This window comes from Neltuma alba, unplaced genomic scaffold, assembly GCF_004799145.2.
Source record: "Neltuma alba isolate B1F8T4 unplaced genomic scaffold, ASM479914v2 tig00000201_pilon, whole genome shotgun sequence".
Taxonomy (NCBI): domain Eukaryota; kingdom Viridiplantae; phylum Streptophyta; class Magnoliopsida; order Fabales; family Fabaceae; genus Neltuma; species Neltuma alba.
Window position 1 is genome coordinate 387,956 of NW_021631957.1, and position 20,865 is coordinate 408,820.

The window sequence follows — 20,865 nt, forward strand, 5'->3', positions numbered from 1 at the left end:
CGTTTTTTTTTTAAAAAAAATTCACTTCGTATGTACCACTTCCCCTACAGCCACAATAGCTATAATAGCCACTTTCCAGCACGTTGAAATAGAATGAACCAGTCAATATTTTCAGCCAAGACATATCAACATCACAACTTCATCAATATATTGACACATTAACTAACTAGTCAAAAAAGAAGAACAAATTGCAAAAGTCAAAATTGATAACATATTATCTCTATAAATATAAACTTGATCAATCCCTAGACCACCATTCTTGAAGCAGTTGCTGTGCCAAAAGGTCTCGGATGAAGTTAATATCATCAACAGTATATGAGCAGTCATTATCAAAAATCTGTAAATTGACAAATGAACAAATTTAAACATATGAAGAAAATAAAATAAATAACAATTCAAGTTAAAAATTCAAAAACTATTACAAAACTAAAATTATATTTACTTACCTCATCAAATTTTGTAGTACATCCACTCTCAATAATTTCAAACATATAACGGATAATGTAATATCTGCACTCTGTTGACCCTTGTTGCTTAGCACATTGCAAATCACAAGGAAATGATAATCTAAATTCATATATAAAATAACTCATCAATGAAAGAACTTCAATTCAAAGTACTCACGTTGGGATAGATCCAAGTTGTTGGGCCATTTTTGCCAGAACGCTTCCCACCGGTTATATAATAAGTCTTTAAAGCCCTATAAGCAAATGAAAACACAAGTTAAATAATTTATAGTAAAAACAAAATTATTGATCTACATTAAGGTACTTACGTGTTAAAAACGCCCCTCATCTTAGTGGTTGGACGATGACCCAAGGGATCAAACCAGTAGATGACATTGTCGATAGGACAAGAAACACACAAACTCCAATGATGACTGCATCATAGAATAAGACTTATACATTATTGGATATCACAATAATTCTTAGCAATTTAAGTATGTCTACAAAAATATAATTAAGCTACTTGCCCTTCAATAATTGGTGCCAAATAACAAGGTAATTTAGTGTCTCTAATCGTATTGCCCACATATTTGATTCTCCTATCTAGTGGGTTGTACTTCTTCTGGACACTTGCAGGGCATAAATATCCATACAAAATTCTCTTCTCCATTGATGACATGCATTTGTTATGGAAAAAGCTATCATTGAATTGAAATAAGGTAATTATTAGCATGTGCAAAGAAATTAGAAGTTTAAGTTAGAAATGAAAAAATAAACTTACATGATTGCTAATTGAAGCCATGCTATGTCCAACTCCTTCAAAGATAAGAATTCCCTGATATCGTTGTTGTCAAGTCCAAAGAAATATGCTTAAGTTGGTGGAAGTATGTGTCTGCTTCACATATAGGACATGCTTTATGCCCCTTCACACTGTATCCTGATAGATTTCTATATGCAGGAAAGTCATTTATCGTTGTAAAGATCATGGCACGCAACTTAAAGGACTCCTGCTTGTATGCATCAAACACATCCACGCCTTCTTCCCACAACATCTTCAAATCTTCAATTAAAGGTGCCAAGTAGATATCGATATTGTTTCCTGGTTGTTTCGGTCCTAAAATCATCACAGAAAGCATCATGTACTTGCGCTTCATACATAACCAGGGAGGTAGGTTGTAAATCACCAACAGTACCGGCCATGCACTATGTGTGCTATTAAGAATACCGTAAGGGTTGATTCCATCTGTACAAAGCCCAAGGCGAATATTTCTTGGTTCAAGACCAAATTCCGGAAACATTTCATCTATTTTCTGCCATTGAGGAGAATCAGCAAGGTGCCGAAGATATCTTCCATCTAATATTCTCTCATCAAAATGCCATCTTAACTTCTTCGCTTCTGTTGCATTAGCAAATAAGCGTTTAAATTGTGGTATTATCGGAAGATACCATAACACCTTCAAAGGTTTCCCTTTACTTGTCTCATCACCATCATAGTTACCAGCACAGTCCATGTTCTTTTTCACCTTATATCGTGAAGTTTTACATTTTGGGCACTCACATAGACCAGGATACTCTTTTCTATATAATACACAGTCATTAGGACAAGCGTGTATCTTTTCATAGCCCATACCCATCTGAAACAAGATTTTCTTTGCCTCATACACACGATTTGAAAGAACGTTATCAATTGGAAGCATATCACTAATCAATTGAAGCAACTCTGTGGAACTTTTGTCAGTCCACCCATTATTTGCTTTTAAACTGAACAATTTCAATACAGTAGTTGTCAATCATGTATACTTAGAACACCCAGGGTACAAAGGCATCTCTGCATCACTCTTCAAGTTATCATTTGCATGTGATCGCACAAAGAACTCTGTCCTTACATCACGAATCATATCGCTCATTCTATCATTTACATCATCCATAACTTCCTCTTCTTCAATTATTGAACTTGTTCCTACTTCACCATGTCATATCCATCTTGTATATCGAAGATTTATACCATCACAAAGCAGGTAATCCCTAATATCATCAACACTTAGTCGCCTCTCAGTTAAACACTTGACACAGGGGCAAAAATACATTCCGTTATTGCTATGAGCATTCTGTTTAGCAAATTCAATAAAACGTTCTACTCCGTTCTCATATTCATCACTTGTTCTCAAAGCATTCATCCAACTATTACTACCTAAGGAATTTTAAACAATTTAATTCCATTCAGCACAGTCCCAATAAACATTAACCAAATTCAAAACTAATGATATCAATTGAATCCGATTCATTCCAATTACAACATAAAACAATAACTATATCATCATGCCAATTCCTAAAATTTAAAAAGACATAAAAATTACTTTTACAAGTAGTGGAGATTTTACATATTACATAACAAAAATCCAAACATTATGAGAACAAAGCTTTCCATTGAAAACTAATTAATGCATAACAATCTTTTTAATCTTCAAATCCATTATCCAATTAATAAACATCCAATTTTTAAAACTTCCTCTTGAATGTAATCAACATCTAATTCAATACATATAGGAAAATTTTCTTTTAGACATTTTGACAAACACTTTTTATATATTAATTTTCAAACAAGTTAGTTAATAAGGATTTCAAACTTCAAATCCATTACCCAATCAATGTAAACAAATTTTAACCTATCTAAATGCAATTTTTTCATTAATAATTTAATGTACACCCAATCCTTAATCTAAATTCAATACATATAGGAAACTATCTAAATGCAATCCCTCTTAGGCATTTTGACAAACACCTTGTATGCATTATTTTTCTAAGAAGTATTAACAAGGCTTGAAATCTTTAAATTTTCTACCCAATCAATATATACAAATTTAAAACTATCTAAACACAATTCTTCAATAAAAATTTAAACAGCAACATCAGAAACCAATTCAAAATTCCTCAAGCTACTCAAACCCACGTACAACATACTAAACCCATAATGCAACGGCTGAATGAACTTACCTTCACTGTTCTGGCGTGCCTTCGAATCAAAGACTATCACGGCCTGGAGAGAGGACGAGGACGGTGAGCTGCTATGCGTGTGAACTTCACGGCTTCAGCCTTGGTAATCGGCGACGAGCTGCTGCAATACGAAAAATCAAGCTGATGCAGAACATGCGATGACAATGGAGGGAGGGCTACGGCCTTGAGAGAGCTGAAATAAGAAGGAGAGACCAAAAAATTTTTGAGTAGCTCACGGCTGCTACACGTAAAAGACGAAAATGAGAGGGAGAGATCGAAAAATCAGAGTTGCAGCGCGAGATAGCTGCGGGCTGGAGGTTCGCGGTACTAATCTGATATGCTAGCTGCGGGCAAATTTTATTTTAAAAATCAAGTCACTTCATATTTGTTTACTCAAAAACAGACGTGAAGTAACATCTGTTATGAAACAACAGACGTTAGTTCACGTTTGTTTTATGTGACCAGACGTGAATTCACGTCTATTTTGTGTGAACAGACATGAATTCACGTCTGGTTGATGTAAACAGACATGAATTAACATCTGTTTTCTTTAAAACAGACATGAAGTCTCTTCTGTTTTTTAAAACAGACATAAATGAGGGAGGTAAATAACACATTTTGTTGTAGTGAAAAATAAACCTTGTTAATTGCTAAACTTTTATAGCAAATAGCTAATGAGGTCCAATAAATAATTAAGCAAAAGTTGCGAATAACTTATAATCAGAGGTTAATGGTTAACATATATATTATTTTGCAATATTATAAATGTTGGTTGGGTTTTAATGGTCAATTGAGTTTTTATGCACCATTCAAGGATTTTATAATTTTTAAAGGGAAAAAGACCTAAAAATACCCTAAAAACTGCTAGAAAACAAATTATGATGGGTAAATTTCAAAATTCTAAATCAAACTTATTATAATATTTTGAAATTTTTAAATGCTACAAAATAATGTCATTGCCATGTACTCTTAGTGATTAATTTTATTTAGCTGTTGAGTAGTCTAGTTTTGCTATTAACTGCTTTTATTGTTAGTGTTTGGATAACTACTTTTGTGTAGCTCTTGACTACACAAAAGTATTAGATAGCTAAAAAAAGTAATCACTATATTTCCGACAACACCAAATACATTTTTAAAATTTTTAAAATAAAAGTAGGAAATGATGGAATTAGAGTAGTTAATAATACCTTTGTCGCTAAAGTACTGAATTAAACTAAGACCAACTACAAATACAATATAGTGGCAACCTAGGTCATTCTTTTAAGTAGCAATTTAGGGGTTTTCTTTAAATATGAGTTGAGGTGGTGAAAAATGCAATGCAAAACCCCAAAATCTAGATGAAAGTCAAATTAAACTAAATAAATACAAATGTAATTTTGGGAGAGATTTTTAGAAGAAAAATTAAAATGCTAAATAAAGAAAATTAATAAAAAAGAAAAGAAAATTAAAAAAAAAACAAAAAACAAGATATTCTCTTCAGGTACGATTAAGAGAACAATTTAGGATTCCTATAGAGTTAACTTTCATAGCTCAAATCAATTAATTGGACCAAAGGAAAGTGACAAGAAAGAGAAATTAATAAGTTTAATTACCTACTTGAAACATGAAAAACCCTCAAGTTCAAAAACCTTTAAACCATTAGAGAACTCATAATGATATAAGATTAGTTAATTAAACTCATTAAAACTAATGACAAATGATTTAAATTAATTCTGAAAATTATGCTTAGAATTATCCAATTAAATAATTAGATAATTTACCAACTCAATTGAACCATCAAGAGACAAAAGAACCTAGTTCGCAATTTAACCCACATTGATAATCAAATATATAATGAGAACTCAATTATAAACTTAATTAACAATGCAAAGGTTCATAAACATAAATTTCAGCAAATATCTCAGCATAAAAATGATCCAAATATCAATTCAATCTAAGAATAAAAACAGTGACAATCTAGAACTAAATTGTCTCATGGAAATATAATTCAAAATTATTTAAAACTAAGTAGTCTCAAGCTCTTGAACTAATACAATAAATGGAATTACTCTCTTATAATCTTAAGTGTTAGCCCAAGACTCTAGTTTCCTCCATACTCCTCCCAAACAAGCTCAAGCCACCATGTATGGCATGAAATTGATGGAATAATGAAGAATAAATGATAAGTGAGAATAAATGGAATGGAAATTGATAAGTGGAGGGAGGTGGCTGCCCCTTCTCATGAGAGAATGCTTCTTTTTATAGGAGCAAGAAGGGGCTTTTACGTATAAGAATTAAACCCATTTAAACTTAGTCATTGAATTGTGCTTAGATCTAAGAAATAATTTTACACCATTGGATTTCCTCTTTTGCTCTTTCTTGACTTATGAGAATTTAAGTGCATCTATCAACGTAGATCATATTAAAATATAATATAATCTATATCAAAATTAAAGATTAGATATGTACCAAAAATAAGACAAGGAGTTGAAAAACTTTCTAAAAATCAAATTTCAAAAAATATGAGAGTTGACTTCAAAGAAATATGGAATATTAATTTCAAGCCAAAAACAAGAGATCACAAACTATTTATATTTTCAATCCAAAATCTCAATTTTCATGAAAAATCCTAAAATCAATCAATTAATCTAATAATACACAAAACATCCATTTAAGCTTAAGATATCAATTAAATCGATTAATGTGGGATAAAATATATATAAAAATTGAGCTTTATTAGTAGTCAATAACTAAACAAGAGTAGTCACCAAATTTTTAAAAATAAAAGTAGTCAATCACGAAATTATAGCAGTCAATAGCTAAACAAAAATAATCATTAAAGTATTGGAAACAAATGTAGTCATAACTAAACAAGAGTAGTCAATATTTAAAGAAGAATAGTCATTGGAAGTGTAAAAGTAAAAATAATCAATAGTTAAGTAAGAGTAGTTAATATTTAAAGAAAAGTAGTCACTATAATTCTAAAAGTAAAAGTAGTCAATAACCAAACAACAAAAATGGCATCCGTAAAAAATGGGAAAAAAAAGGTGAAGGGCATTTGTATCATTTTGCAAGATTTAAAAATTTTTAAAATACTACAAAGAATCCAATTGGGAATTTGAAATTTACCCATTTTAATGTATCATCTAGCAATTTTCTCTCGGTTTTTCCCTTGCATAAATTTTATATTAAGAAGATGAGGAAGTGATATAGAAATTCGCAAGACGCAGTTGGTCAATTTCTATTTATATTGGAGAAAAAGGTCCTCAAAGAGACAGAGAGGTCAAGGTTGTACAACTACCCTGACTAAATCCTTTTTTTTCCCCCAAAGCATAGGTATTCTCTTATTGGAGGCAATCCTATTCGAAGCATTGTCAGGCACTAAATGTGGATATCTCTCCTAGTGAAAATTTGAACTTTAGTTCGTCACGTTGTGAGGGACTAGCTCCTTCCGTTAGACCCAACCCTTGTTGGTTACTAGACTGACTAAATATTTGAACAGAAAAATGAAGACGTTGTGGACTTGTACCAAAAAAAAAAGGAGGACGTTATGGCCTGTGGACTGTTTTTCCACAACTGTGACATCTTGGGAATTGTTTTTTTCTTCACCTATGAATTATGATGTTCAATAATCAAAACACGAAACAAGATTATCCTCAGCTTTATGCATAAGCTTTAGCCCTTAACAAAATAATAATAACAACAACAAAATCTTACCTCAAGTGGTGTCAGCTATATTAATTACATGATGTCATTAATGTCAAATCTCTAAATGTATTATTAATCAAAGGATTTTGTTCAATAATTTCATTGAAGGTTCTTTGCGACCTTCCTCTATCTTTTTTAATGGTATTCCATAGTATTTGATTCACCCTCCTCATCAACCCATCCAAATATCTTTTCTAAACGTGATCAAACCATCTCAAATGATTTTCTATAATTTTCTCTTTAATAAAAATCACTCTAACTTTTTCACTTATATATTCATTATGAATCTTATCTTTTTTTCATAAGACTATACATTCACCTCAACATTTCTACTCAACTAGCCCCACGTTGTGCTCATGTTATTCCTTTGTGGATTTACGCCATGAAAAGATGCTACAGTTTTACGTTGACGGTCAAAGGCTTAACACAAACCTTCTCTTGAGACGGACTATGCAGCATAGGCAGAGTTGGCCATGAAAACCCAAAAGCAAACATGATCGATGAAAATAAATTAATTTAAACAATATTAATCCAAACAAACCCAAAGAAGATATAACGGACAAGGAAAATTATTAACAGCACTTTGGTCCTCTCATCTACAAGGAAATAAATTCCGTGATATCTTGCTGAAACTTAGAATTAAAAGTTGAGATAAACGTTCCTACATAAAAGCCGACAACTATAGGCAAACAAGCTAGATCCACATCGGAGCTGGGAGATGGGGACCATGATTTATTCTACACATTGATTGATTGAGAGGCTCCAAACCGCTTGACCAGCCTACGAGTCCAGATTGTTTAATGATGCAGAAAATAAATGTTAGGTTCTTGTACGTAGAAAACATGGAACTCACGGTAGTCAATACGTGGAGATGTCGGATGAGTTCTCATTATTGCTGTTACCCTTCTCCGCCGAGAATAATTTAAAAGTTATTCGAAAACACTCGTCTTTTTAACACTTAAAATGCCAAAAATTAGTAGATAAATAATTTGGTTACAAACAATTCAACGAACTCGGAATATAATGCAAATCCCCAAACAGCAATGAAAATAAAATTATGGTAAAGCACTCATCCACAATACCATTGAGAATTCGACCTTAATTATCGCGTGCGTTGATCATATAAGCCCAAATCACACTTAAATCACACTCAACTGGAAATCAATGGATCCAACAAAGTGACAATGGAATATAATCTATGAACCAGTAATTCAACAGTACATCTCCAGCAGGTCTCACATAAGATTATATCCAATATTCTACAGCACAACTGAGCTTACGCATTATACACTAAAATCCTTGACAAAAATGCAAAGATTCAATCCATGTGACATTAAGAAACAACTAGCCTTCATAATCTCCCTGAGCAAATTTATTCTCCGGATAAAATACAGCCACTACTTGATTACCACCGAATTTCCGTCCATTCAAGCCAGCTCGTGCTTTTGTTGCACCATCAACATCAGCATACTCCAAAAACACCTAGAGGTACATAGGCCCTTAATAATTTACATAAAGATAAGCACCAAAAACAAAAATATCTCTCTCAACCAGAGTTTCTCCCATGCCAATCAGTAAAGCACGTTTTAGTGCTTGGTTGTATTTAAAAAACTTCAACTTAATGTTTGCACCAATCTATCTAGAGACAAGCTTTTCCATTGAGGCCTATTCTAGGAATTCATAACCACCGTCAAAACAAACAGCCTTAGCTGTTTATGCAACATAGACGAGGTTTCTATAAGTCAGTACTTAAACATTTGCATGCATGTGTAATATTTACATTTTGATACTAGGCAAAATTATACATTTGGACCTTTGTACAAGGGAAATTTAAATACTAGTAATCATTATCAGCACTAGGAATGCCATTTATTTATTAAAAAAAAAAATCCACTTCAACTCGTAATTGACTAGAAAATGGAAAAGCAACTTAGAAAAAGAATCAAGAAAAAACAAAGAAGCAGGCGATGGGGTACTGAATGAAGAACAAGTACATTAGATAAGAACCGATACCTTTCCAACTCCAGGTGCTGGCTCCCCATTTGGTTGGGGGCGAGGTATCACAACATTAACCAAGGTACCTGCAGCGGATTAAAAATAAGTGACAAATCACAGAAAAAAGAACTATTAAAAATATTCAGTGAAACCAAGTAAAATTGAACATAGACGGAAGGTTATGGAGGCTTCTGTCTTTATGTTAGGCCTGATAATGTGTGAATACAAATAGCTGTAAAACAAATAAATAACAAAAAAAAAATATTAAAATTAATGTCTAACAGGTCGCAGAAGAAGACAAGCGAAATAAACCAGTCATTACCAAATTTAGAGCACTCTGTTCTCATGTCATCAACAATCTCTTCATAGTCCTCATCATCTTTGAGCTCATCAGCTGATATAGCCTGACTTAAACAAACAACTTTCGTTGCCACTAATGCTGGCTGAAGCATGAGTTTCTAATGAATTTAACAAACTTCAATTAGCTTGTAAATAACACAAAATCAGAAGATATCTAATCATGTATCATTCAGAACAGTGAATATCATCAAACCTGTATAGCAATTTGCTGCTGTGCATGCATTAATATGCTTTCTTGCTCAGGTTTTGGCTGGTTTGCACCTTGATTGGCTCGTCTGACTGTGAGAGTCTTGTCTCCCATTTTTATTCCATTCAGAGCTGCACATGCAATATCTGTAACTGCAAGATCTTGATAAACACAGAATGCATAACCCTTTGAGTTTCCTGTTTCCCTATCTTTCACCAAATCAAAGCCCCGAAGGGGACCAAAAGTCTCTAAAAGCTCCCGGATCTGTGTTTCTGTAAAGTAATAAGGAAGACCACCCACAAATATACGATCAGGACCATCAAGTCCACCAGCTGAGCCAGGTGTTAGGCCCACAGCAGCCAGATTCAGGTTAGGATTAGGCTGGCTAGGGCCAAGGGTTGCAGCTAGAGAAGGGTTATAATCGGTAGGCCTCCTTACTTTGACAGGCGCCCCCTTGCAACAGAGAAAAGGGAAATAAATACAAATTTGATAATTTTAATGCTCTCATTCACAGAAATAATCAACCACATGCATCACTTAACTCATTAAGCCACTCACGAAAGAAAAGATCCCACAGTAGATCCCACAACTGTGGGTGACAGACGATAAAAATAGGCATTCGATACCTCAAAAATAATCCCATCTAGAGCCATTGCATTGCTAGCTTCTTCTACTGATCTCATTTCAACAAAAGCAAACTTCTTGTCATGGTTGATATAAACATTAACAACAGCATCACCTGCATGTGCAAGGCAAAGGAATAGATTGAAGAGGTAGTAAAACTGATCAATCGCCTTAAAAAAAAAAAAAAAACGCAATGAATCACAAAAAGACAGGATTGTGCCATTCCATATGTTTATTACCTGGACCAGCAGTATTTCCTCCAATCTTAGCCATGACCTGACTGAAGAAAGTTGCAACAGACTGCAATATAACGGGCATCATAATGATTAGGAAATCAGAAATTGTCACCAAGGCCAGCACATTAAACTTCTAGGACTCACTATTTAGCTATTTAGCTATAATGTCCATAACCGCATGGTGTAGTAAGAAAAAATTAATTGATTCCCAGGATAATAATATAAGCTTCAAAACAAAGGAGAAGGTGAAGGGTACATTACCAAAAAAGAATCAATAAAACAAAGAAATTTTTTAAAGGAAAAAAAGTAATTTAGCTGACAACCAAAATCTCAATTCCAAATTTCATCAAAATATTAGAACAAACTGAAAGTTCAGGCATATGCTGAATATATTTTAAGGGAAAAAAAGGACAAAGATCTGTGAATAAAATGCCATATTTTTCAAAGCCATGCCCACAAGAAATAAATAGAAGATACAGGTTAGATATACCCACTTCCCCGGTAAGATTCATTAAAAGCCACTACTTTCATGCAAAAACAATAAATAACCAAAGACTACACAAATGGGAATGCGAAAATTCAGGCAATAGTTAATTTGGTTAAAGATTATTCCTCAACTAGCTAACTGCCAATATTCAATACCTGCTCATTGGCTGTAGGAGGGAGCCCTCCCACATAAACCCGCCTGGCATGTCGAGTAGCCTGCATAGTAAGTACAAACACCAAATAAAGCCAATATTGGAAAGAGAACTGCTGAGGGGGGGAGGGGAAGAAGAAACCCTTAAATACCTGCTGGGTCATAGCCTGGACTGGCATGACAGGGAGGGCACTGAATGGCTGCATCTTCAAGAAGAATAAACCAAGATAGCGAAATTAGATACGCCTCAACACTGAAAACACACCATAAATGAAAGGTAATTAGGAGAGATACCTGATTGGTAGCCATTGGAAACATATTTTGAAACATTCCAGGAATTGCAGGATTCGCCCCAGGGATCTGACCTGCAAAGAGAGAAATTTATTTCAGCCCAAATTCAATATTTAACCCCCGACTCTATTAAATGAGCCCAAAAGACTCCTACTGCTTCACTTTGCCAGAGCATAATCATATTTTAACCTCATTCCATGATATATGAACTGATATTAAAGGAACATTGGAAACAAACTCTAGAGATAAACTCATAAGACTACCAAAGTAGGCAATAGTTTCCAGTTGAAGACGAACAAGACCCACCAAAAACCGGTGCATTGATTCCTCCGTGGACATAAAAGCTACAGATGTCGGCTCACGCCCATTGTCAGCACAGTGGGGCTAGTAGCCCAACATTGCCTTCTTAGAACATAAGACAAGACATAGAAACAAAACAAACAAACACCAAACACAAGACAAAAAACCAAAGCATCTTTTAGTTCCAGAATTATATGGCCAATTAAAAGAAAAAAGAAAGACAAAATTACACACCATTGGAGACCAGTCTTTGAAGAGCTATACACTCAGATTAAAACAGAATATAGCTTACCAAGGTAAGACCATGCAATTTGATATGAACTTTCCATACTAAAACCAACAAAGAAAGAAGGCAGTTAAGATAACAAACATTTTTTGAATTTACGTGAGTAGATCTACCTGCAACAGCAGCACTGCCGGCTAACATTGCTGACGCAGGAGGAGCCATATCAAAACCACTTATCCTTTTGCTGTAAGCACACAGAGTGAGTATTCAGATTATAAATGCTGCCTTTTATATCAATTGAAATTTCACTGTAAGTGAATGTCGTAAACCAGTGTCATCAATGGCAGAGATAGAGGCAAGCACAGAAACCACCATGACACAATGGCAGATAGTGCGGAAGCCCCTTTATAAATATATAACACCCTTTAAAAGAACAAATACTGGAAAAAACAATTTATAGAAACATAAATGAAAATAGGAGAAAATAGTTTAGAAAACGGTCATAAAAAGGAATTTTCCAAGCTGGTAATGCCATCACCTAAAAACAAAGAAAACAAGCAAGAAAAAAAACTCAGCCCCATAAAGCCCATAGCTATTAATTAAATAGAAAACATTATTTCCTACTTTTGATTTCTATATTCTTCCATGGCAGACAATCCAAGGGATAATGCAAAAACTAATGCAACGAAGCAGAGAATAGCAGTGTTCTGCAAAGGTGGCAGCCCTGAAAGCCCAACGGTATTTTTCTTCAAATTTCATCATGCCACAACAGATGCAATTGATAACACTGAATTGCCAGCTCATTCATCGTTTATAATGTGTGCAAGAACATGCAATAAACTGAATGTTAATTCTCTCTCTATGACATACCTCTTTGAGCGAGAACGAGACCGTGACCGTGACCTCGATCTATGCTCAGATCTACCCCTTGAACGAGAATGAGAAGGAGATCGAGACCTACGCCTATGCTTGTCTTCTCTATCATAATCCCTTCGTCTGCATTTTGAAGCATGTAAACACAAGTTTGAAAAACGAAGTTGAAAATAGAAATGCTCATTTTCCAATATATAAGATCTTAAATTCACATGAAAAACAGGTTGTGCATTGAACTGGTAAAAATAAATGCCAAGGAAACTCAAAATCACATAGATGCATTAAGATCCCAAATCAAATGGATTTTTCACCTGTCATAGTCTCGGCTTCTATAGTAATCATCATCATCTCTATCCCTGCCCTTTTCCTTTCTCTCACTGCGATCCCTGTGTCGATCTCTATGATGGCGATCCCTGTCCCTGTCCCTATCTCGATCCCTTTCCTTCTCCACATCACGATCTCTTTCCCGGTCTTTGCTTCTATCTCTATCTCTATCCCTGTCCTTGCTTCTCTCCCCATCCCTGTCCTTGTCCCTTTTCCTTTCCTTATCCCGCCCCTTCTCACGTTCCTTTTCTCTGCTTCTGGAAGATTCTCTATCATAGTCACGTGATCCATGCTGCCAGATAATACCATTAGCACAAAGTAACCAACACAAAAAGTTATCAAACAAATTAATATGACCAGAGACTTGGATGGCTTTCAGCAACATCAAACCAACAACTAAACAGTGAAAAGTCAAATGCAACTGTAAAATTATTAAATGGTCTAGGTGGCAAGCATGTGAAGAATGTTTTGCACAGTATCTTTCAATATAAAAGAGCTTTCACACGGTGTCTTCACAAAACACCAGCAACTGGCCCACTATCACCAGTTGAACCCCATCTAGAACATCCAATCATTTCATCCTCAAATAGAAGGATGCACACAGATTCCCAAAAGATATTCAAAGTTAACAAAAGACGAGAAGATACATCCTATAAAATCAATACCTCATTCTTACCCCAAAAGCAACTGCCTCACCGGTCATAAAAACGTTGTAAAATATGTCTATACACATGTTGAGTACTTCGACTTCCAACTGCTTTTATTTTAATTGGAACACAACCATAGTACGTTATGTAGACATTAGCAGGAAAGAAACAGGAAAGAGAAGAGAATACAACATGATAGTAAGTATAAGTCTACTGGTGAATCAATCAATATCAATAAACAGAGGATACGTCAGTACGATTCGCATAAGTATACATAGCAAAAGGGTACAGGGAGAGAATACGATTCTCAACCAAAACCCTAGTTCGATATCATTGTCACGAGAAGCCCCATCAAGGTTACATAAACATAGGCCAAAAGAAAAGCCTATTCATGCTAAGAAAAGGGGGAAATTATAATTTCTACAAACGATGTCGGCTCATAACGATAAATGTCTTTATTTGCCCCGCCAACGTCCAAAAAAAGATGAAACTCGGAAAAAGAACAATACCCACATCCCGATTCCATGTGGCAGAATATCAGAGTGCAAAAATAAGGAAGCAATTCATCTGAAACCCTAGCCATGGTCCAAATCAGAGCTTCTAATTAAAAACACCATCTTCTCTCTAAAAAGAATTGGGAGCAAGAAGATTTAAATAGATCAAGTAGACTAGAGACATCTGATGCGGGTTCCAACAGAAACGCAGACATGCAGAGAGGGAGAACATACGTGAGACTTGGAGTCGCTGTGATCGTCAGGACCTCCATGGCTACATTCACGCGGCTGAGGAGAGGAGCCACCGTCGTAGGTATCGACTTCCTCTCCGTTGCCCTCGTATCTCTCTTCGTACTCCGGCATCTCGGTCTTCTCAGTTCTCTTCCTCGCTTGCTCGAAGCTGTGCTTCGCGATGTCTAGATGCCAGAGTCGGATACAGAGTTACAGGCTAACCCTCGCACGGGTGAGACGAGACTGGACAGCGTCTTTCACGCTTTATAAGCCCAGCTGTCTTCGCACAATAAAAGCCCAAACTTAATTTATCTAGATGTTAGCACACATATAATAAAGGAAAAAAGGCAATAAAATACCTTTTGAATTTCAAAATGATAAATAAAGCATCCGAATAAACAAAATGACAAATAAGACATTAGGTATCAATTTGGAATTTTGATTTTTAGTCTCAAAACATGTTGCAAAACCCATTGATAAAGTAGTAACTCTTACTATGAAAGTTGTAAATCACACTATGTGTTTTGTAAAATTTAACGTGTAATTGTATTGTTTTTTTACAGAAAAGTTGCTCGATCCCTCAAAACAGGTTGTAAAACCCATTGACCAAGTAATAAATCTCACTATAAAAGTTGTAAATCCCACTATGTGTTTATAAAATTCGGCAAAACTTGTCCAGCCCTTCAAAACAGGTTACAAAACCCATTGACGAAGTCGTAACTCTCATTATGAAAGTTGTAAATCCCACTATGTGTTTTGTAAAATTCAAAATCAAAATCCCAGATTGGTACCTGATGCATTCTTTATCATTGTGTTTATTCGGATGCCTTATTTGTCATTTTGAAATTTAGAAGGTATTTTATTGTCATTTTCCCTATAATAAACATATATTACTCGGGTTCTATTTATCATATAGGAAAAAACATATTTTTTTATTCTATTTATAGAGTATTAAGAAAATTTTTTTGTATAAATATATAATTTTACCTTTTATTTATTATTACGTTGACTTTATTTACACGAGGTATAATGTATATTAAATAAGGATAAAGTTAAAAAGTTGTTAAAGTTTAAATGAGAGTTAATAGAATTTATAATTTTTTTTTGTTTGCATAAAACATGTTAGAAATGACATATAAATAGGAATAAAGAAGTATTACCCATTTACCAAAAAAAGATAGGGACAATTGCAAATAAAAACCCTTAAAATTATAAAATTATGAAATGAGTGCTTAAATTAATAAAATTACTGTCAGGGCCAGGTTCAAAATATAAATTATGAAATGTTGGGAAAAAAAAGATAAAAACGCCCTCCATTTTTTCTTCCTCTCATCCTCTCTTCTTTCCTTCTTCTCTTCCGACTTCCAGTCCCTTTATTCTTTCTTCTCTTTCCTCTTTCTTCTCCCCTTCCTCTTTCTTCTCCTTCTCCCCCCACCCTGTATAAAATTATTGATTTTGATGCATTAAAAGATGAGGACGGCGATAAAGATGAAGATGGTATTGAAATCAGGATATAAACTCTCCGACTTTTTAATGTAAAGACATCTTGAACTCCTCCCCTACCTGACCCTGAGGAGCCGACCAATGTGGTTGAAGTAATTGCATCATGGGGTTTGGATTATGTGGTTATAACCAATGTTGATCGTGATGATTTACCTGATCGAGGGAGTCATCATTTTGCTGAAACAGTGCATTGAAGCCCAGCATGCTCATCAAAGCTTTAGGTATGCACTCCAAATTTTCGTGGGCTGTGAAAAAGGATTGCTGAAGTCATGTTCATTAATTTTCAGCCATTTTTCTGGTACCCCATGTAGCTCATCAACATAAAACTGATAAGGATTTTTAAGGAGTCTTTTTATCAAATGTAGCTTTGGTAAAATTTTTATCAAATGGTCGCCATTGGTTTTAGGTAGTAAGTTGAATTAGGTTCTACCTAGGATGCCGCTGTCCATTTTGTTAACTAACTTGTTTATAATTGAAAATAACTAGTTAGTTAAAATAACAAATTTTTGCTTGAAAATAACAAATTCAGTATGTTGATTTAACAAGTTTGTAATTAGAAATAACAAGTTAACTTAATTGAAAAATAATTGATGTCATAGCCATACTAGTTTTTTGTCATTGGCCATAAGATTAATGTTATTATTTCCAATGTAAGACTTGTTTTTGTAGCTTAGCTAAGTTGTTATAATTGAGTTGATGGAATAAAATTATATTGAATCTAGTATATTGATTAAAGATAAATTCTTGTTGCAAGTTACTATGAAAAATGAATTGCAATAGTAGATCAAGCTTTGGAAGTTCATTTAGATATAGGACAACTAAATATTGCAAAAGAAGGTTGCTTTCAAATGCTAACTGATTTTTTTTGTTATTAATGGACAATAACATTGTTGTAATTTGTCATTGTCGTGTTGTAATTACAGACCTGTAACTATAATGGCAATAACATTACATGGTAATCTGAAAATGTTGGTATTTTGTTGATGAGCATGGCAATGTCCTCATTGTGCATTCATTAGTTGTCAATGATAACAATATAGATATGCTACATTTTCTTAAATGCATGAAAAAGTTGTTGCATTTCTACGGCCTAATTTTTGCTAAAACTTAAATTATTATGAATAGCTTTTCAACACTTTTTATTTTCCATATTAGATTTGTTATTGGCAGCTAAATTGTGGAAATGTGTCAATTTCTGCCAAAACTTAAGTTATTGTAAATAACTTTTCAATATTTGTTATTTCCTATATTAGGCTTATCATTGGCAATTAAATTATAAAATAATGCCATTTTTTGCTAAAACTTAAGTTATTGTGAATAGCTTTTCTCATACTAGACTTGTCACTGGCAACTAAAGTGTGGAAATAATATCAATTTCATCTAAAACTTAAGTTACTGTGAATAGTTTTTTTCCTCACTAGACTTGTCATTAACAACTAAACTGGTAAAATAAACGAATTTCACGCTCTTGCTAATGATTGATTATAGTTTACAGAATAAGGTACCGTTTGGATGTTTGCCCAAACCATGGTTTGGGTAAAAAACTGCCCAAACAGTCATCCCAAAAACCAAACCATGGTTTTGGGCCAAAACCATGGTTTTGACTCCAAAACCATGGTTTTGGAAAAAAGCAAAAAAATTTTGCTTTTGGAGAAAAAAGGGAGAATATGAGAGCCTATAGGATATGTATCTTGTTATTTTTTTTATAAACATATTTTTTTATAAACATATTTAATCTTATATTTTATAAATATATATACATATTAATTATTTATTAATTATATTATCTTATGTATTATTAATTATGTTGGTAAAAAATATATTATTAACAATTTTATTCCTTCAAATTAAAATATATCATAAAATCTATTTTTCTGTAATTATCATATTAACTTATGTCTTTTTTTTTAGTAATTTGTGTATATAAAAAGTGTTTCTGATAACAACTATTCAAACACTCTCACTTCTCAAAATCACTCCAGAATCTATTCTTCACAGAATTTATTTTCCAGAATCACTTTTCCAAACCACGGTTTAGTTTCATCCAAACACACCCTAAGAATAGGCCTTCTCTTAAGGAACAATCCTATCTTTCTTTCTTATTTTTTGCTTTGTTTTATAAAAATATGATCTTCTCAAGTTTTTATGAATGTCTTTTAATATAATTCTCGATTGCAATCCATTTGTTACACACTTAATACATCTCAATCGCCATTGCATGGAAAAAACAGATTTGGTGCTTTTCCCGTCAGAGACGAGATGTTAGGAAAATAAAAAATGAACATGAATATTGTATTGGATATTAGATGATTTAATGCCCATCATCAAAATGATATTTTGAAATGAGCTATTAATATTAACTTAGGTTTTAACAGAAATTGACATTATTTTTATAATTTAGTTGCCAATGACAAGTCCCAGGCTGGTATTTATAATTATCAGTCTAAAAAGAGCAAAACGGAGAATTTTGAGAAAAATTCTAGAAAATTCCCAAAAAAATGGTAAAAGTATAAGTTAGAGGTCTTGAAACCTTGGTTGAGGCCTGAAAGGTAGAATTATTATGAAAATAAATTATTATAGAATTTCTCATATACGGAGGTTTTGGGAGAATATATTGAGAAATCCGAGGAAAATAACTATTTTAATTATTTAGAGGCCTCAGTAATTTTGGAAAAAATATGAAAAAATCACCTAAATATTTGTTTGAATTTATAAAATTAGTTTTAGGCCTTGGAAGATCAGAAATTAATTTTAGGGAATTTATTTTCTCGCAGTAATGCCGATAGAGGCCTAATCAGAGGAAATTCAAAATAATACCTAGATGTGGTGAAAAATTCTGAAAATTTTCAAATCATATTCTTATATTAAAAGGTGAATTATCATAGAGAGAACTAAATTTTTGGATGTCTGAAAAAATTATGGAATGTTACTAGTAAATAGTAACCGATAAAGTGTTAGAATGGTTTGGGATTTTGATTTGGTTTGTGGGTCATCTTTTTTGACCATCCTAGACCATTTGTGGGGCCCACATTAGGCCCAATTCATGCAGCTTCTGGACAGCACTATTTTTAATTAAATAAAATGCAAAATTGAGGGATAAAGCTTGGAAAAATCTAGAGTTCGGACACTTGGTTAAATCTAAAGTTATGATGCACTTGATGGCTGCCAACCACCTCATTTTCTGCCATTTTGTGCGTCCAAAATCAGGGGAGAAGGGCTGGTTATTTTGTCTATAAATACCCCTCCCTAAAATGTAAGAAAATATTGGAAAATTGGAAAAAGAGATGGAGGTGCTGCCACTTTGTGTCCAGATCTAAGGAGACCGAATTTGAGGAGGTTTTGAGCAAGAAATCATTTAGTTTATATCAAGGAAACATCAAGGTATGCTTAAGCCTTCTTATCCCTAAGTTTCAAGCTAGTTAGTTAGGGTTTTTGGCTTGAAAAATTAAAGGAAAATGCTGCACAAATTCGGTTGACATGCTTAGCTATTAGGGAAGGATAGAAACCTTAAATATGATATGGAAGAAGCTTGTTTAAGTGGTGTATGAAGTGGTTTTTGGAAGAAAATTAACCTAGGCTCCATGCTTTTCAATTCAGCCAAGCACTGTACATGTGACAACAGTTTGTTTTGCATCAATTTGATGATTCCAATGGGTTTAAAATGTGTTTTTGTATAGGGATATACTATTGGGAAGTGTTTAAAATCATTGGAATCAAAAATAGAATTTTTAGAAGTTGTATACCCCTATTCGGCTAACATGATTTTATGGAGAAGGAGTTTGATTTTTGAAAAACTTATTGGATATTTGAATTCCTCATGAAAAATTATGTAGGATTGAGCCAAGAGATCATTGATTCTAAAGGAGGAACTATTTTGTTAAAAATTAAAGAAAAAGGGGGGAAAATTGTTAAGTAAAGTTAAAGTGTTGTGTTTAAGTTATTTAGTTATTAATATAGCTTGTATTTATGCTTCATTTAATAGGTTTGGTGAAGAGGAATCAAGAAGATACATAACCCCTTGAGGAGACTAAAATTTCTAAGTGATAAAAGGTAACATTGAATTATAGTTTGATTATTTATCTTGCTTGATAATGTGATTATGTTGTTTGCTTAGATTGGAGAACTTGTGTTGTGGTTATTGTTGATTGGATGACCTTGGTTTGTGCTTTGGCCAAATGCATGGAATTATATTAATGTGAAAGTCTTGATATTCCTCTCCTAGTGTGTTGTTGAGTATGGTTTTATGTGATTTGGAGATGTCTTGAAGTTTTATAACATATATGTCACATTTTATCCTACTTGATTTACATCATAATTATAGTTCAATTGCTATTAAGATTTCTATGAAATCTCATTCTTCATATGTTAAATTATGCCTCAAACCACTTGAAGCTACCATGATTTAAAGTGTTCTAACTATGTTTATCTGCAAAACTTCCCTCCATTCTTTATATTCATTTTGGCCAGCATCCAAGGAAAGGATAAACAAAATTTTCCAACCATCAAACTCAAGAGAATCAAGCAAAGAACAATATAAAATCAACTACTAACCTTAACTCCAAGCTTACTTGATCCAAGATAGTTGTTTTCTCTTTGATTGCACTTCAAGATCACTCTTTTCCTTTTCTGTAATTACAGTATTCTGGCCTCTGTAATTATTTTCTGTCAGATTTATAAATTATTCTTCTCATTTTTTTCTTCCCAAAATGCCCTCTGTGTCAAAATCAATTTCTCAATAATTAAATAAAAAAGAAAACTAATTTCTTCCTCTTTAGTGATTTTTTCACTTTTCTGAATAATCAGGAAAAAT

General features: G+C 33.5%; 1 protein-coding gene across 5 annotated transcripts; it reads right to left on the reverse strand.

Moving 5' to 3' along the window:
• Positions 1-8,250: 8,250 nt before the first annotated feature.
• LOC114757475 (splicing factor U2af large subunit B) lies at positions 8,251-14,813 on the reverse strand. Of its 5 annotated transcripts, none has more exons than XM_028946574.1 (13): positions 14,556-14,813; positions 13,168-13,472; positions 12,854-12,979; positions 12,157-12,227; positions 11,461-11,531; positions 11,319-11,372; positions 11,172-11,231; positions 10,533-10,593; positions 10,296-10,408; positions 9,676-10,122; positions 9,445-9,580; positions 9,141-9,208; positions 8,251-8,609 (listed from the first exon to the last, which is right to left on the reverse strand). In XM_028946574.1, exons 1-13 carry the CDS (start codon positions 14,682-14,684, stop codon positions 8,472-8,474), a joined length of 1,779 nt encoding a protein of 592 aa, XP_028802407.1. In that variant the 5' UTR covers positions 14,685-14,813; the 3' UTR covers positions 8,251-8,471. The 5 variants fall into 5 exon arrangements, with proteins under 5 accessions (XP_028802407.1, XP_028802584.1, XP_028802633.1 ...); XM_028946631.1 differs by having other exon boundaries at positions 8,472-8,609; positions 11,319-11,366; XM_028946691.1 differs by lacking the exons at positions 8,251-8,609; positions 9,141-9,208 and adding an exon at positions 9,215-9,354.
• Between the last annotated feature and the right edge of the window lie 6,052 nt (positions 14,814-20,865).

What these genes read in the sequence shown, in the direction of transcription:
- LOC114757475 (XM_028946574.1), bottom strand. Translation starts at nt 14,684, where the DNA reads ATGCCGGAGTACGAAGAGAGATACGAGGGCAACGGAGAGGAAGTCGAT. An exon ending in ACAGCGACTCCAAGTCTCAC is followed by an intron (nt 13,473 to 14,555) that starts GTATGTTCTCCC and finishes ATTATCTGGCAG; the next exon opens with CATGGATCACGTGACTATGA. An exon ending in CAGCACCTGGAGTTGGAAAG is followed by an intron (nt 8,610 to 9,140) that starts GTATCGGTTCTT and finishes ATGTACCTCTAG; the next exon opens with GTGTTTTTGGAGTATGCTGA.